The sequence below is a fragment of the Sceloporus occidentalis genome, unplaced genomic scaffold (genome assembly GCF_023333645.1).
Source record: "Sceloporus occidentalis isolate IW3139 unplaced genomic scaffold, rSceOcc1.0.p SCAF_4, whole genome shotgun sequence".
Taxonomy (NCBI): Eukaryota; Metazoa; Chordata; class Lepidosauria; order Squamata; family Phrynosomatidae; genus Sceloporus; species Sceloporus occidentalis.
In genome coordinates this window covers 44,442,707-44,461,567 of record NW_028316984.1, presented here as the reverse complement: position 1 = coordinate 44,461,567, position 18,861 = coordinate 44,442,707, and the positions used below count along the sequence as shown (strand labels likewise).

General features: G+C 40.1%; 1 protein-coding gene across 7 annotated transcripts in view; it reads left to right on the top strand.

Annotated features, from left to right (window-relative positions):
* The window catches only part of SLC4A10 (solute carrier family 4 member 10), a 202,862-nt gene extending 189,191 nt beyond the window's left edge, over positions 1 to 13,671 (top strand). For 6 of the 7 annotated variants that reach the window (XM_089519890.1, XM_089519886.1, XM_089519891.1 and 3 more), the window contains 3 exons: positions 2,880 to 2,947; positions 3,609 to 3,722; positions 12,082 to 13,671. In XM_089519890.1, coding sequence (XP_089376016.1) covers positions 2,880 to 2,947; positions 3,609 to 3,722; positions 12,082 to 12,148 — 249 coding nt within the window. In that variant the 3' untranslated portion in view covers positions 12,149 to 13,671. Of the gene's footprint in view, positions 1 to 2,879; positions 2,948 to 3,608; positions 3,723 to 6,014; positions 6,054 to 12,081 lie in introns of all 7 variants that reach the window. The other variant, XM_089519888.1, reaches the window with a different exon arrangement.
* The last annotated feature ends 5,190 nt before the right edge of the window (positions 13,672 to 18,861 follow it).

Genomic DNA, 18,861 nt, shown 5'->3' with positions numbered 1-18,861 from the left:
TTCTTGCAATGGTCCATGTTAATTCCTAATGTAAATTTGAGCTTCTACAGCCACACTACCTGACAATGGAATTTCTTTGGAAAGGTCAGCAGACATCTCTCAGCATAATGCATTAGACCTGGTCTAAAGGCGCATCCAGACTGATTAAAAAGACCAGACAGTCCCAGATTTTGCTCCTGTTCTTTCCAACTTTATATTGGCCATACATAGATATTTTGTTTATCACTTCCCATGACTCAGCACTGGTGAAAATGCCTTGTCATAATGGCTGACAGTGACCCTTTGTTGTCCAGTCACTATTTAATTGCACATTGTGTATTTCCTCAGGACTCTATTTCACAAGAGAACTGAATGAGATCAGTGATATAATGGAAGTTAAGATCAGCTTGTTCTGTTGAATCCAAGGAGGCCTACGTTGATCTCACAAGTCTGTATCCACCCTGGCATTTTGAAGGCCTGGTTTCACACAAATCAGCTTCATCATAGGAGTTTATTACACTCCTTACTCTCTGCTCTCATCACCCCAACATCACCGATCTGCGACGGGAGCCTCCTGGTGGGATCGCGGATGGCGCTTTTAAAGGGGGACGCTTCTGTTTTCGTCATGGAAGCATTATCGTAATTGTTAGAAAAGGGGCCCTTTTTAAATAATGATTTGATCTGTTATTTAAAAAGGGCCCTTTTCCTAACAATTATGAGAATGCTTCCATGATGAAAAGAGAAGCGTTCCCCTTTAAAAGTGCCATCCGCGATCCCACCAGTAGGCTCCTATCGCAGATCGGTAACATTGGGGCGATAAGAGCAGAGCGGAAGGTAAGGAGTGTGATAAGCTCCATAGTGTCAGTAGTTATTACCTGCCAGTGGCTGTTTGCAGTGATTCTTGCTTGAGTGAGAAGAGCTCGTGAGGCTATCCTCGCACCCTTTCCTAGTATGTGAGAGCTGGTAGTGCTCTGCAGTTGTGTACAAGTACTGTATCTCCCCTGCATGAATCTGGATCACCCAGTTGTTCGTTTGGATTGATTTTTAAAATGTCAGTACTGTTTTAAATAGCAACTTTACAAATTAAGAAAGCAAATGCCCCTGATACGTTTTTTTAAAAGGCAGGTGGCCCTGCAGTGAGTGAACTGGGATGTATTTCTATGTGCATTAGGCATGCAAACATTTCAGTATTTTGTCCTTGCAAGTGAAGATGCATACTTTCCACAGTTTTCTTCCTGCTGTGAATTTTCTGTGCAGTTCTTGCTCAGTATTCACACATTCTCAGTTATAAGGGGAAAATATTATGCACAAAAATATATGGCCGGGGGGGGGGAGGAGGGGGGAGATTACATGAAAACTGTGGGGTTTTGTGTGAAAAGCACTACTTCTAAACAAATGCATGGTATTTTGTGTGTGCAAGATTCCTGTTCTCTGAGCAAAAAAACATTGTGCAAAAACTCTTGCACCTAAATGGAATCTTTTACAAAAACAATCTTGCAAACAAACATTTTTGTGCAAGATTGCTCAGTTTTGTGCAATACTGTATATTTATTGTGCATTCTTTTAGTAAGAGGTTTTTATTTTTTCTGTAGAAAACAGCAATCTTGGCCCCAAAAATGTGGCTATCTAGAAACAATGGCCACAATCCTGCACTGTCAGTGTAACTATGATAATAGGGCTTTGTCTCCATAGTTATGCTTAAGGATGCCACCCCCAACACTACCTAAACAGCCTGACAGCACCCCCCCCCCCCAACCAAAGTGTTTCTGGAGCACTGGAAGTTGGAGTGCTGGATAATGACATCCACATTGCTCTCCTGGATAAACTTCCTTTGAAGAATTATCTTTTAAAACTTGTTTTCTCATTTTTGATGCTTGATAGTTCACTTAAAAAGGAATTGTTAAAAGCAACTGTCTTTGAGATGACATGTTGTTTGTGTTTTTTTTTTTCAACCTACAGTAAACATATTTTTTGTGGGTTTTTCAGGCTATGTGGCCATGTTCTAGAAGAATTTGTTCCTGATGTTTCGCCAGCATCTGTGGCTGGCATTTTCAGAGAATGCTGGCATGGTGGGGTGTGTGTGTATATATAGTATACTGTGTGACCCTGGGTTCGGAGGAGTGATTTCCATGTTAATCTGTGTATTGTTCTGTTATTGAACGGCAAGGCCTCAGGGTGGGAGGATATGCAAAAAGGATTTGTGTCTGTTTAATTAGTGATCCATTATCTGCTGCAAAACCCCCTGATCCTGGATGGTTTTTATTTGCATTTGCTGGTTCTTGAGTTTAGTGTTTTTCAGGATTGGTAGCCAAACTTTGCTAACTTTAAGAGTTTCCACTTTGCTAATTTTAAAAGTTAGCAACATTTGGCTACCAGTCCTGAAAAATACTAAAATCTAGAGCCAACAAATGCAAATGAAAACCACCCAGGGTTAAGGGTTTCCCCAGCAGACAACGGATCTCTAATTAAACACACAAATCCTCTTTGCATATCCCCCACCCTGAGGCCTTGCCATCAAGAACAGAACAATACACAGATTAACATGGAAACATGGAAATCACTCCTTCCAACCCAGGGTCACATAGGAGGTATGTATGTATATATATATATATATATATATATATATATATATATCCCCCTCACACTGCCATACCAGCATTCTCTGACGATGCCAGCCACAGATGCTGGTGAAACATCAGGAACTAGAACATGGCCACATAGCCCAAAAACCCACAAAAACTATGGATGCCAGCCATGAAAGCCTTCGACTATAGTGGACTATTTGGGAGAGAGAAGAAAATAAATGATGCCCTTGTTTTATTTTGTTTTGTTCTGTTTCCAATATGGAAACAACTGCAAGCAAGAACAAGTTTGCTTACCCTTCTGTGCTTTTATCCTAGGAGGAGCAAAGTATGTTAGCAATGGAAGAGGAAGCGACAGTGCAGTTACCACTTGAAGGACACTACAGGTAAACCTTTTAAATCTATACTGCTTTTCAAAAATTAAAATGACTTCCACTCATCTCCTTGGTATGTTATGGCTAAAACTAGTGTGATGTAATCAGGACTTAGAAAAGTTACTTTGTGGAATTACAACTCCCAGAATCCCCCAGTCAGCATGTAGTCCTGAAAGACATTGTTTCCAAACTCTGCATAGAACTGATATAATATAATTGTGATTGGTTCTCCCAACTTTTTAAAAAGAATTTTAAAAATAAAAATCACACGATTTATTGAATTAGGCTGGTTTGAAACAGGTAACTTGGGGATGCTGTCTTTTTTTTTATTTTTTCCAAACAATATCTTCATTCATTATATATATATATATATATATATATATATATATATATATATATTCAAAACACAACATCCAATACAAAGAAAAAATAAAAACACAACATACACCCATATACCATATAAAATATAAGCTAATGACTAGGGGAGATGCTGTCTTTAAAACCTCTCCCTATATTATTTCTGCAGTTAAAGTCTGCCTCTCAAAGCTATTAGCCTGCTTCTGATAGCCTTCCCTGGTATTGACATCTGTGGACTTCTTTCAGTTCATTGATCTCACCAGAATGTAGATAACAATATTTTGTTGTATTTGTTTGTGTTCTTATTTTATTCTAGAGATGACCCATCTGTAATAAATATTTCTGATGAAATGTCAAAAACAGCTGTGTGGAAGACACTGTTGATATCAGAGAATGCCAAGGATAAGGAGTCCAGCTTTCCTTCTAAAAGGTTTTTAAAATTTTTCTACTTATACCACATCCTTGAAAGAAAGCTGCTGTCAAAGCAGCTAAAGATAAATAAAAATGTCACCCTACTAGTAAATGTTCGGTATTTAAACTCAGGTTAGCATGATAACACAGCAGCCTCATTTTATCATAGACTCACTTTTCTCACAAATGCACAAACTCAGCTGCTGCATCAGGTGAACCTTTTGAATCTTCATACCAGCCTCATCAGTATGAAATCCTCTTTCTTTGCCTCCAACAATGCCAACCTGAGTTCTGAAAACAGTAGGGAAAGGAACTGTGGATATTATAGTAGTATCCATTTAGGCTGCACAAGTGGGGTCTATGGTGGAAAGGTTTCACTGTATATTCCCATCTTTTTGTAAGTGTGCTCCTATTCAGGGTCCCTGCTGCTCAGACTTTCCTTCCTTTGTGATGCTATAAACTATAAGGAGCTCAAGCAGTTTGAAAGCTCAGAAACATTGTGTTTGTTTGTTTTTTTGTAGGGGGCGGTCACAGCAGCCAGAATCCCCTAGCAATTATGACCACTGGCCAAGTTGACTGATGTATTCTGGGGGCTGTAGGCCAAACAAATGATTTTTTCTCAATTGCCATGCACATACTTTCTTTTCCATCAGTCCTCCCCATTTTCCAAAGTGTTTGTATACTAGCTGGCATGGTTTTGTTGGGTTGCTGTTGTTGTTTTTAATCACAGCCAGTGTGTCCTCCAAACTGATCTGCTAGTCTATTTGGACTAGCAAGGATCATCATGGGAATTTAGAGTAAGAACCGGAACAAACTATCTGTGGTGGTTTATGCCCATAACTGGTAGAAATCTCTATATGGAAGCAACTTCAGAAGTTGGTGGGATACAAAAGAAATCCTTACCTCTGTCTCCTCCCCACCCTCTTTTTAAAATTGCAGAAGGAGAACTCTACATTTTTCAGATAAATTATTCATTCTGTCCTTAACCCTGTTCTAATGCTGTGATTGCCTCCAGATTCTATGTTTGTGGTCAGGGATTGCTCTTTTTAACTTGATGATGACACAACATCTCCTATGTGGGGTGCTTTATCAATTCTGCTCTTCTTATTGCTAGTACACAAAGCCTTGCCACTAATGATACTATAGGATTTGGGTTGTCTGTATATGTTTTTCTCAAGTTGTCAGACAGTAGCACTCCCTCCATCATTCATCCTGGTGGGTCTGATGAATCACTGCTGTCATTGCACCCTTTCAAAAGCTGAGCAAGGCAGGGAAACCACAGGGACTCAGAATGCTTATTTGAGGTAAGGGTTGAGTTATGCCTTCCTCTCAGCACAAAAGTATCCCTCATCTGTTCTCTTCTATTTGGTTGAGTTAATATGCTCAGCTCATGTTCATGAAAGGATTTTACCTTACTCTTCAACCAAAGAATCTCCCAGAGTAGCTTACAAAGGAAGTTTTTTTTTAAAAAAAAAACACAACAACAGTTGAATCCAGACTACTGCCTTCAATCTTACAGTCTAAAAGACAGAATGGAAAAGGAAGGGGAGGGAAGAGGGGGAGAAAGCAACTGTGAAGACATTTCCCTCTATTCTAGTTTGTAGAGTGAGCCACTGGTATGGAAATAGTCCAGGGTAACAATTGAGACCAAGGGCAGCTGATCTCTCAGTTATAATAAAATAAATTACCATGTTTCCATTTCTTCAGAATAAAGGCTTGGTAAGTGTAGCCAGAAATATTACTTAAAGCAAGAGTAGGGGATCTGTGGCTTTTTAGGTGTTAGACTGTTGCTTCCATCAGCTTCCAGTGTGTCCACTGGACAGATAGGATATATTTCAGCAACATCTGAAGGGGCACTAGTTTTCCACTATTGATTTAAGAGAACCACACAAGCACTAAACCACAGAAAGACTGGCCTAGAACTAACCAAAGGTTGGCTCTCCTTTCCCTATGAGAATATGGGCTCCAAGTAGCTTGAGTCTGGATCAGGAAGGATGGCTGGGTAGGAAATGCTGAAGGTGTAGGTGTTGCAATGTGTGTTGAGTGAAGGGGAGAAGAGCATGCTAGTGAGTCCTTATCCCATTTCTCCTCTGTGCAGACTATTGTGTCTAGATGGGGTCAAGTTGCATCTTAGGATAACTGGGAAACTATAAAAGTAGACACCCACTTTTCTTGTGACATCTATATTTACTACCTTTAATCAAGCATATATGCAATCGTGTTTAACTGCTGATTTCCTCCAGATGCCCTTCATTTTGAATTGACATGATTTTCTACTTAATTGTTTTACTATTCACATTTTTACCCTAAGCTCCCCTTCCTAATCTCTCTCGAAGCTGATTCCCCAAAGGTAAGACCCTCTTCCCAGATCTCTCCCTTGTTTGCTACTGAATGGTGTCTTTTGGAAAACTTAGCTGACTTAACTGTGTGTAAATTTTGGGGAGACAAAATTTACAATAATGGCATGAAAAGCACATTGGGAGAGCTGCTTGCATTGGTTTTTCTATTATCAACAAACAAACACATTCATCTACTCAATGTTGTTGCTCACCTCAAATGTAAACTGTAACAATCTCTTCCAGATATCCAATATACTGGAAAAATTATCCACTGTAATCTGAATTCAGTGACTGAACTGTGTGAAGGGACTCCTCTTGTCTCCTGGCATTTTGTCCCCCCAAAATGGCATGTTGCTTCTGCAGTGTTTTTCCTCTCCCTGAGCAGCATAAACAAGAGGATCAGTTCAGGCAGAGAAGCACGGTCCAAGTTTTTACCTGCAGCTCGGGGGTGTATGTATGTGTATATATGTATTATGTGAAGGTGATTCTTAGAGCAGTTGGTGTCCAAGCTCTTAGGACTTATATCATTATAAAATGTATACATGCAAATATATATCTACAGTATCCCTGTAAGAATAAATATATATATATATATATATATATATATATATATATATATATATGCCATATTTAGTGCAGGGCTTCATGGATCCAGGCCAAGCAATGACCCTGCCAACAATATAGGATGCGTGGCATGGTAGTCTCCTGCTTTTTTGTGAATGGAAGACAACTTTTCCCAATATGGGGTTTTCCCAAATGTTGCTGAGCACTTGATTCCCTGACATGGGTCATGTGGGGTGGTTTGAGTGGTGGACTAGGACTCTGGAGACCAAGGTTTGAATTCCCACTCGGCCATGAAAACCCACTGGGTGACCTTGGGCACACTCTCAGTCCCAGAAAATTCCATTATACGCTCACCATAAGTTGACTTGAAGGCATACAACAACAACAAAGGTACAAAGAAGATCCAGGCTTTTGTACAAGGTGTCAGAAAATTATCTTTCTATCTAGAAAATTTAAGTTTTATATAGAATTCAATGCTATATATAGAATTTAAATTGTAAAGATAATTTTCAGACACCCTGTACTTAACATGGGGGCTGCACAGCATGTGTTTAGTAACAACAACAATAGAACAGTCTGCCCCACTAGGGAGAGGAGAAGCTAGGCAGTGGAATTTGAATCAAAGCCTTGGCAAAGGAAAAGGAATTACTGCTGAGCACTCAGGATTATGCTTCTCCCCCCTTTTAGATCGGGAAAGGGAGATTGCTGTAGGAACCTGAGAAATGTAACAGGAAAATTGCTCCCTATTCATGTTATATAATAACCTGTGCATTAAGAGTGCAGCAACAACTATTGTTTGCTTAGTTGTATGAAAGTACCTGCAGGGCTGGTGATATAAAAGCAAGGATGACCTTCTGGGCAGCAGCATTCTTTAGATGATTGCCTCCCTGTTAGAGGCTGCACTAAACTGAACAGAGTGAATTGAGAGAGGCCAGCTTTGGTGCCCATTTTCCTTTGCTGCGCCTGGCAGTAAACTAGACAGTGGCTCATGCCTAATGCTCAACATAGCAGCAGAAGGATAACAGCTCCATCTGATCTTAACAAAAGACCTTGACCATTTTGCCACATCCCTACATATGAATGGATTATAGACAGGAAGAATGTAATAGGTTGGATCCATACAGTAGGCCCACTGAAATAACAGGACTTTAATAAATTATTACTTTGTTTAAATCAAAGAAATAGCCATATTAGTCTGTAGAATCAGTATGTGGAGAGATCTAGTAGAACCTTTGATACTAACTTATTATTATTTATTATTAACCTTTATTTATAAAGCACTGTAAATTTACACAGTGCTGTACATACAGTCTTTTTAATTAGACGGTTCCCTGCCCTCAGGCTTACAATCTAAAAAGACACCACACAAAAGGAGAAGGGAGTAGTGGTGGGGAAGCGGATGAGGTCCAGCAGTTCCTCTCTACCGCCAAGGCCTGGACTAAGGCAGATGGACTGGAGGGAGGGCTTGGCTTCATAATGGATGGTTAATCTTCATCCAGGGAGGCAAGCGACAATTATGCAAGGCCTGGGAACACTTCTCTGAACAGGACGGTCTTCAACTCCGTTTTGAAGCTGGTTAAAGAAGTGATGGCTCTTGTTCGGGGGAAAAGAAGGTTCCAGGAGTGAGGGGCAGCAAATGAAAAGGGCCGAATCCGAGATGGGGCAGAGGAAATCCTGGGCTGGGACAGTAGACCTTGACTACCAGAACGGAGGGCCCTAGTGGGAAGGTGAGGAGAAAGAAGGTCTGATAAGTTAGGAGGGGCCAGCCCATGGAGGGCTTTAAATGTGGACAGCAAGAGCTTATACTGAATGCAGAAAGGGAGGGGGAGCCAGTGAAGGGATGCCAGCAAAGGAGAGATGTGGTCAGAGCGGTGAGCGAATGTGATAATGCATGCAGCTGAATGCTGGACAGAAATTAAAGGACGGAGGTGAGAAAGAGGAAGCCCTGCCAGAAGGATGTTACAGTAATCAAGTCGTGAGATCACTAAGGCATGGACCATGGACTGAAAGAAAGAAGTTGGTAGCATGAGCTTTTGTAGACTTCAGTCTACGAAATGCATATGAGGAAGTAGACTGAAGTCTACGAAAGCTCATGCTGCGAACTTCTCAAAGGTGCTACAAGATCTCACTACATATTATTACTTTGTTTGGTTAACTGTCATCAAGTTGACTTCAGCTTACAGCAACCTCTTTAATGAGAGACCTCCAAGTCACCCTTTCATTATAAGCCTATTCATCTGGAATGCAGTTTTCCTCTTTTTCTACTGCCTTTACCTTATCAATAGCAATAGTAAGTAATTTCTATACTGCTTATCAGTGAACTACCACTCCTTAAGCAGTTTACAGTGTGTAAGCCAATTGCCCCCAACAAGCTGAGCACTCATTTTACCAACCTATGAAAGGCTGAGTGGACCCTGGAGCCCTGCAGGATCAAACTCACATCCTTGTTGCTGTGAGCACTGCAGTACTGGCATTTAATCACTGCACCACCAAGGCTCCTTTTCGTTACTGTATTTTCTAGTGAGTCGTGCCTTCTCATGATACAGCCAAAGTGTGACAGTCTCACTTTAGTCATCTTGGCTTTTAGGGAGATTTAAAGCTTGATGTGCTCTAGGACCCATTTATTTTTCTTTTTAGCAGTCCACAGTGTCTGTACAATAAGTTGTTAGATTAGTTATTGGATTCATATCCTATAGTTATTGAATTTATAGCCTATCTTCCTATCAAAAATAGAACTCAGGATAGCTCACCATAAAATTGAATAGAAGGAACAAATGAAACGTAAAATGGAGTTCAGATGTTTAAAACACAGTTACACTGAAACACAATTTAAAACATACCAATAAAAAAATAAGAAAAAAAACATAGCAGTCATTCATTTTTTTAAAAATCCCCTTCCTCAGCAGCCAATTGGTTGCCAAGTACTACCTGAATATAAAGGTCCCTACCTGCTGGTAAAAGAACCACAGGGAAAGGGCCACACAAGCTTCCCTTAGGGAGTTTCCCAATCATTTCAGAGGTTCTACTATAAGTGTGACTGAGTCAAGATCCAGCTAATTGCATGTACATACAAGACTAGATATTCTTGCAAGAGAACATCAAACCAAACCATAATAGTAAAACTTTTAGAAAAGCATTAAAATGTTCCTCTTCTATGGAAACAGCATAATTTCATGATAGAAAGGTTTATCATATCACTCCTTTCTTACACTAGTAAGAATCTTTGCCTAGTGTCCTTAAATTCTTACGGTTAGGTCTGTAGACCAAATTAAAAACCAAATAAGTAGAAAAAGGTAGGGGCCTTTGTGTTGATATTCTGCAATTTTCCGCTGACTAAGGCTTCATTGTATATACAGGTTCGAGTATCCTTTATCCAGAATTCCAAAATCTGAAATATTCTGAAAAGCAAAACTTTTTTTCATGAGTGGCTGAATTAGTGACACCTTTGCTTTCTGATGATTCAGTGTGCACATATTTTGTTTCATGCACAAAATTATTAAAAATGTATTGTTTATAAAAATCAATATATATATATATGGCCCAATGGGATTTCTTAGAACAGTACTTCTTAAGCTATCTGATGTGAGTGACTAACAGGGTTTATTTCCCAATGTGCCAGAGATATTTGCCATATTTATGGTCACTGACTGTAACTATTTCCTTCTTTCCTGGAAACTCTCTGTAGATTAGTAGCCAATAGTTCACAGACTACACTTTGAGTAGCCCTGTCCTAGAGTACTGTATGCTCCAGGAAGTCTGTATCTCATTTCCAGGAAAAGGAAGTTCTTCATTAACAATACACTGTGCCTTTAATGCTTCCTGAGTTATCTTGATACAGATCACAAGAAGAACCAAAGGCTCAAAGTTTTACTTAAGACCAAACTCTCAAAATCACCTGGCCATTCTGGTCACTGGCCATGATGACTGGGAGTTGTTGACTTTTCCACCTTCCTTCTACTCCAGCCACCCTATGGCCATCTATGTGCACAATCCCCTGACAGCAAGGAAGTCAGTCTGCCATTGCAACCAGCCAACTGACAAATTGTGATATGGTCCATTTCATTCATAAGCAAAGAAAACACTCTTTATCCACAGGCAGTTCATGGACTGGGTGAAGGGGAGCACCTCCACACCACCATTTTGGGATGAGACACTGCTGTCCATTGCATCATGCATGAGCCACTGTCTGACTCCCTTACATATAAACAAACATACATAAAAGGAGGGGAAAGAAGCTCCCTTGCCCATGGTGCTGTGCCATGAACTTGTGTGACTAAAGCTGGTTGGAATTTGTGCAGTTCTTCAGACACTGTTAGACTGTAATTTCTAGCATTCCTCACCATTGGTCATGCTGGTTAGGCCTGCTGGAGGCTGCTGTCTAACATCTGGAGAGCTTCACAATTCCCACCAGGATCAGAAGCAATTATTTAGATGGGGCAACTAATAGCAACCCTCTTCATTTGATCTGCATGCTCCTTTCCAGCAGAGGATGTTGATGGAGTTGGAAGCTGCTGTTGTTGGCTGGCCTGGAGCCTTCTGGCTCCACTCACACATGCTACACTGGAACATGAAATTGTACCCTTCTGAATAAAGTTTCCATGTGACGTGTGAAAAGAGCCTGACTAAATAGCCCAGCTACCTTTTAGCAGTAGAAGGATGGAGACTTGTTGACCTGGCTGTGTGCAAGTGTCCTGGTCTACCTTTTGACCCTGTTGTTAAGTGGATCCCTGATAAGTAATTTGTGTGTTGTACTTTGTGGTGGAGTCTGTAAAGCTGGGACAAGGAACAGAGGTTACATGCAAAGACCAAGAAGTATGACTAGAAAAGAGAGTGGTTCGTGCAGGTGCAGCCTAAGACTTTACTATGCTCCCACACCCACACCCAGCATGATGAAATGTACAAATCTTACGCCGATACTAGGTAGTGAGAAGTGCATCTTCACCATAGTGTCTGTGCTGTCTGGCTAAGAGAATTGACTAAGTGAGTGAGTCCACGAATGCCTTTGATAGAAAGCAGAGAGGATGGAGATCATAACCACTCAATTATTCAGCTTCTTGTTTGTGCAACTGAAAATGCCAGCATTAAAAAATATGACCAGTTGTCATTTGCAAAGCAAATAGTTGCCATTTAAACCCTGTGCAGTGATCTTTTATTATTATTATTTTGCTTGCATGCTTGCAGATTTATATGTCAGTTAATTTTGCATTTCACTATAGTTCAAAAATGATGTTCTTTGCCTTCCTCTTTACTGATGCTGTAGACTGATGTTCTTCATAGCCATACATTACATACATGCATACACAGCAATGGCATTTCCGCTCTGCCTTATCCAGACTGTGCCTTGCAGCATGAAACGCCAAGGCAAATGATGTTGCTTGGCAGATGGCTCCCCTTCCTTTAAAGATGTAAAAGCAAAAATGGATGGGTTGTGTGCTGTTCAACAGCAAGACTTCTTCTTCTTTTCTCCCATCATAGCACTGAAAGCCGAAAAGAGAAGAAAGCTGACTCAGGGAAAGGTGTGGACCGCGAGACTTGTCTATGACGTACTCTTCAATTTGTTGTTTTTTTTATATAAGCAACTGCGAGGAGTGCCACAATCATAACTGTACCCGGTTTGATCAATTTATTGTGCAACCTGTCCTTCCTCTACAGTAGCACTGGTAATGTAAGTAGTGCAATATGTGCTTCAGTTCACTGTCTTGTTTATCCACAATGGCCATAACCCTTGCTGAAATTGACCATAGCCAGTGATGAGATCATGTGCTTTCCTTGCTGGGGTACAAGACCCCTTTGAACTTGTGTCATCCATTCCAGAAATGAGGAATGTTTCTGTTCAAACTTCTTTCACAAGAGGTTTGGACTGTAGTTGTCCTACTTTGCCTGTGCAATGTATGGTTATAGCTTTCTCCATCTCTGAAAGCCAACTTGAAATAGCGCCCCATTTTTTTTCCAGCTTAGCTTTCAACCAGCTATTTCAAGAGACCCAAGGTAACAAAGAAATATTAGTTTTAGAGCTATTTTTAAAACCAGGAGCATTTCAGTCCTGCAAACTTAATCATAAGAATGACTCCCTTCCCTGCATTTAAATAATGGCTTTTATGTATGTGTGTATGTGTGTATGGGACTGTGTGAGTGCTGGTGTGTGTGTATGTGTGTGAGAGAGAGACTTACAGGATCAGACCCTATATTTGTGCAATTTTCCTTGATTTAATACTGGATATTTAATATTTAAATTTATATGTAACTGGAAAAATAAAGTATTATAATATATACATAGACTATAGTTAAACATTCTCTCATATTGTTTGGAAGAAAAGCCACATCCATTGATGTGCAATATTCATACAGTATTTGTTGTGAAAGCAAGCTGTTATTACAATATCTTATACTGTACTGTACTAAATGTTGCAGTGGTGAGTTTAACAGCTGCATTGTGGCGGTAAACAAGCCACATTTTTTTCCTAGCTTTCCAGCTTAAAGTCCTTTACAGAACAGGGCAGTAAGATTTCTTCTGTTTCTCCCAGGGTTGGTCAGTGAGCCCATGGATGCTTAGAAATCTCTGAATACTATCTTTACATTCCTTCATGATGTTCTGCACTTATCTGGTTATAGATAAGTGCTGATTTGATCCAGGTATAAATGCTATGTATATTTTTATTTCATTAATAATGTCTGCTATTTTTAAAAATGCTTTTGCATTTAAATGCATTTGTAGGTTGTCAATAAACTTTGGAGAACATCTAGCCAGAGTTAAGCATTTTGAATTGCATGGATTTTGGAGGAAGTCACTTGGGCATGTGCTTAACTCTTCCACTGATATCAGCAGGACTGAAATATGTTAGATCGTATTTTGATTGTATTTCTTAATGCAAATTCATCTTGGAATCACAATTCCACTAAAATGAATGGGAGTTCTGAAACAGAATTCAGGGGCCATGTTATTGACATAAAGCTCTAATTCTGCAAAACAAAGCAGAATTTCTACATGGCCTTTCACAGGAGTTTATCACATGGAGAAAATTGGGGAGTTTTAAACAGGCATTTTCTGGGGACAGTCACACGATTGCAGCAAATATTTTCACATGATATTGTGGTTAGAGAGGATTTATCCCAGGGGGAACCAGGAATGCTCCAGCAACAGATCATTCACAGGGAAATCCTGTGAATGATTTGTTCCTGGAGCATTCCTGGTTCTTCCTGGGATAAGTCCTCTCTAGGTGCAATATGTGTGAAAATATTTGCCATGGTTGTGCGACTGTCCCTGGAAAATGTCTTTTTAAACCCCCAATTTCCCCCTGTGTGATAAAGTCCTTAGAGTTTAATTTTAATTTTAATGTGAAAGCCAAGCATTCCCACAGAGGTTGGAATTCAGGCCCTTTTTGTATATGTCATATAGATTGTATTGTCATGCTAAGAGTATAATATTAGCCAAACTGTGGTTTTTAATGGTAGAAAACAGAAAAACCATCCTCTGTACAGGATTTCTCTCTAGTTTTTCTCCAGTAGGGAACTGGGAAGAATTCTGAGGAAATACAGTGAAACCCTTTTTTTTCCTCCTTCATTTTTCCTTTGGCCATTTTTAGCCAAGGCATACTGAAGTAGTGTACAGCAAAGCACCAACCACCACCTACAGTAGGAGGGTTGAATACTGTGATCTAGCCATACTGTTTCTCCCCACAATCCTCATACACATGAGCTTGAAATATGCACAACTAATGGCTGTGTGTAGAATGTGATGAAATGTGTACAGGAGGGAAACAGTATAGTTGGATCTTTGCAGAGGTACAGTTGGCAATCCCTTGGAAGGTAGCAGTCAAGAGCTTTGTTGTATATCTTGGAAAGGGATGAGGGGAGAAATGGGCACCCTGTGTGGGCGGTAGAGGACTGGATTGTAATTAAAATAAAAGAGTCTATATCAAACATTTTACAGTTTGCTTTGGTAAGTTTTTAATTGGTTTTTTTTTTTTGAGGGGGTGTTAATTAGTTTTTATTTTTGTTTTTGAAAAATCAGATTTTACAAAAGTGCATTAGAATATCAAGGAACTGACATTGTTTCAGTGTCCAGGGCTGTGCTTCTGATCTCATAAAAGCAGCTTGTGACTTTTCAGAGTTGCCCAATGGAGTGGGGGGATAATCCTTAGCTAGTTTCTACAGCCATGTACAGTGGGCCCTCCCCTTATGTGGGGGATCTGTTCTGGACCCCCCTCCCACATAAGGCAAAAAATGTGTATGTGCACACCATTCTTTTTAATACAGTGCAGCTTCAGCATAGGCTGAAACCCGCGTATGGCGCAGGCACACTGTACAGCCCTAATAGCAAATAGGGTGGCTTATGCTGGCATTGCTAGAGGGGGATTCTGTGCATAGTCAGTGAGGTATGAGCATCAGCCTAGCTGAGAGACCTATTTGCTGGTAATGGTGTTAGAGGTCCTTGCACATGTTGAACTGACCTTTCCATTGAAGTGAGTGATGCACATCAGGTTCTGAGCAGAGCTGTTCTCTCCTTCATAAATCTGGCAAATTCATATATTTGATATGTGTAGTCATGCAGGGATTTTGTAGGAAAGAATGGTTTCTTGGATAAAGGAAACTTGGAAATGCTTTAATTGAACCCTTTTAACACATCTAATCCAAGATTGTCCAATGGAATGCTTTAGTCCCTTTTGGTTGGTTGCTTACTCAATTTCAGACTGTCCGTCTGACGCTGAGTAAGCAAGAGACAAAGATACCCAATGATTGCAGCCAGTGGGGAGATAGTCAATGGAAAACCTGGTTGCCATCAGCCCAGAATAAATGCCAAGGTGCGTCTCTGAAAGGCACTATATAGTTTTGCCATCCTCCCTTGTAATGGCAGCTGCAAAGTAGCTGCCAAAAGCACAGCACCGACAGCAGGAGCTGGACTGGGCCTTCCTTGGGCCCTAAAAAATGGGCAACACCCATCTGCACAGGTTGCTTCCAGTTCTGGACTAGCAAAGTATGAGCCCAGGCTAGCCCCTTTTCATATGCCTTGTTGCTTTAAACACAACATCCCACCAGCTGTTTTTGTGCCAAAACATAGGCTTAATCAGATGGATGGAATGAAAAAATCAATTGTTTCTAGCGTTCCTTTTTGGTCTACAGAGGTTTCTCTTAGAAAATTCTTTTTAGCATCATCCAAATTGTTCAAATTCATATGATGCAAATGCTATTATTGTATTTATTCAAAGAAATAAAAGTGCAGGATAAAAATATATGTATAAGTTTAGAGGAAAGTACAACCGCACTAAGATTGAAAATTTTTGTTACTGTGTACTTGAAGATCTGTTTGTAACATTCCAGTTGTTTGAAGGTGAGTATGGAATAGCAGTGCAGTGCACATTTGGGCCTGGAATGAGACTACTGTTGTGTTACATAAATTGCTGATGTTCTGTATCAAAACGAACAAATCAAATAAAAAAAAAACCTCACCTATCTAGGTTTCTGGATCCTACAAAATCAGTGTATTGAATGACACTGCATTATTTCTGCTCAGTATTTCTGAGGTTTTTTTAAAAAACAGTTATACTGTTTTTTGTTTGAATTTCATTGCTACTCCAATGTTAATCTCAACATTTTGAAATCACAAAAAAGAGAGAGTAAACTGCAAATATTAGTACTATATTTACTTTTAATTTCATATTTCTTGGCCACAAATTGCTGAATTTCTTGGATGTAATTTATTACGAAAGTTTAAATAAAGTGTACCTGTGAATAGAATACTGTGTTTTTCACATCTTAAGAGCTGTTATGTGGAAATAAAATATTTATCCTAACTGTTCTTCATGTTTATATTTACACATCACCTGTCCTGGGGTTTGTCTTTTCTGCAAGTAGAGTGCAGTTTTTCTGATCCTCTGTGATGAAGCCATGAGTGCGAACAGGTGTGTGTAAGGGGAGGGCAGGTCCTGCTGTTAAGTCTAGTTGGGCAGCCAACACAGGCAGATGATTTTGGTTGTCATGAAAGGGCAAGTATGTTGTTAGCTACTTAATTTGTAACTGACTGAAATCCTGTTGGTTAGTCCCAACTAGAATAGACACACAGAATCGATTGTTGAGTAGTGAGTCAACATAGAAGTAAATTCAGTTAGAATCATAGAATCATAGAATCGTAGAGTTGGAAGAGACCACAAGGGCCATCCAGTCCAACCCCCTGCCACGCAGGAAATCACAATCAAAGCATCCCTGACAGATGGCCATCCAGCCTCTGTTTGAAGACCTCTAAGGAAGGAGACTCCACTACACTTTGAGGGAGTTTGTTCCACTGTTGAACAGCCCTTACTGTCAGGAAGTTCCTCCTAATGTTGAGGTGGAATCTCTTTTCCTGCAGCTTGCATCCGTTGCTCCGGGTCCTAGTCTCTGGAGCAGCAGAAAACAAACTTGCTCCCTCCTCAATATGACATCCCTTCAAATATTTAAACCGGGCTAAATATTTGAAGGGATGTCATATTGACAAGGGAGCAAGCTTGTTTTCTGCTGCTCCAGAGACTAGGTTGATCCTTTGGGTTTTCTCTAGTTGGCACTGACCATGGAATTTAAGGGGTTGTTGCATTTTTTTTAATTGCTGGGCATGGGGAGGTTGTGCTTGTTGGGTTTGAATGACTCATGTGCCAAAATAAATTAATTACCTCTTGCAGCCAGGAGCGCCATTTTCTGATTTGCTTCAGGCAGCAAAATTCCTTGACCCAGTCCTGGCAAACAAACTTCTCTTCATGGGTCTTCCAACTGGGTTGGCCACAAAAGTGCACAACATGATCACACAGTGTCAACAGCAATTACTGCAAACTTCCTAGGTGGGTGTTGCTGGGGATGGGTGAATCAGATGCCACCTTGGTTCATACCCTCTTGTTGGCTTAATATATAATGCAAGGCATTTATGAATATAGGGGACAGACTCTGCAAGCCAGCAACAGACCTTTCCTATGTCACCAAATTTCCTGGGTTATGACCTATGGTGGTTGATTTCAAAACTAGTCAAAGTGCTGAAAACAATGTCCCCATCCCCTGCTGCCCAATAGGTATAGTACTCTGAAAGCTGTTTTAATGATTGGATTAAAAGCTGGAACAGGGTCACCATCCCCTTTACAAGAGAGTGGCCACCCATCACCACCAGTGTACTGTTTTACTGAAGGTATAAGATGCAAAACTGAGAAAACATTTTTTTTAATCCCTACTCACAATGGTTTGAGTGAAAAACCTGTACCTGGATTTAGATTATTGCATATAGGGTTTTGAGTGTACATGTACTTGTGCTTGCAGGCAGCCAAAATCTATATCTAGTTAAAACTTTCATATAATGACTTTGATACCAGCATGGTGTAGTGGTTTCAGTGCTAGACTATGATTTTGGAGACCAGGGTTCGATTCCCCGCTCAGCCATGGACACGCACTGGGTGACTTTGGTTGAGTCACACACTCTCAGCCCCAGAAAACTCAGTAATAGCTTTGCCTTAGGGTCACTATAAGTCAAAAACAACTTGAAGGCACACAGCAACAAAAAAGAAACTAGCAGCATCCTAACACATTCCCGCCAAATGAATGAGAGGAAACATGGGAGGATGGAAACCTCTGTCAGCAGTAAAAGGACCTGATGTGTAAAAGACCAAGCACAATTTCACACACACACACACACACACACACACACACACACACACACACACGTAGATTAGAAGCCTAGAGAAAAGGGGGAGGAATTAAGAGAATAAGGAAGTCCATAGTATTGTTCCATATATAAATCAAAATAGATTATGCTGTGACACACTAGATTTGTGTAATATTCTTAGCAACTGTCCTAAATGTAGCTGTTCTTTGTCCTAAATTTAGCTTAAACTAAATGACTGTTTTTATATGTCTACAAGCCAATGCTGACTTGTGACAACCCTAACCTAGGGTTTTGTTGTCAAGATTTATTTAAAGGAGGTTTGCCATTGCCTTTCTCCAAGGCTGGGATAATGTGACTTGCCCTAGGACACCCAGTGAGTTTACATGGCTGAGCAGGAATTTGAACCCTAGTTTTCTATGGTCTTAATCCAACATGCCAAGCCTTATACCACACTGGCTCCCATGAAACAAAATACATATCCTAATTTTAAGTTCTCCATAGTTTTAAAACCTGACTCAAGCAATACAAAATATTTGAAACTGAGTCACTGTGCAGAAGTAAATTGCACAGGGTCATTTAAAATTTGAAGATTTAATTTAAAGCTCTTATATCTTTCATGATAAGAAATCTCAGCAGTA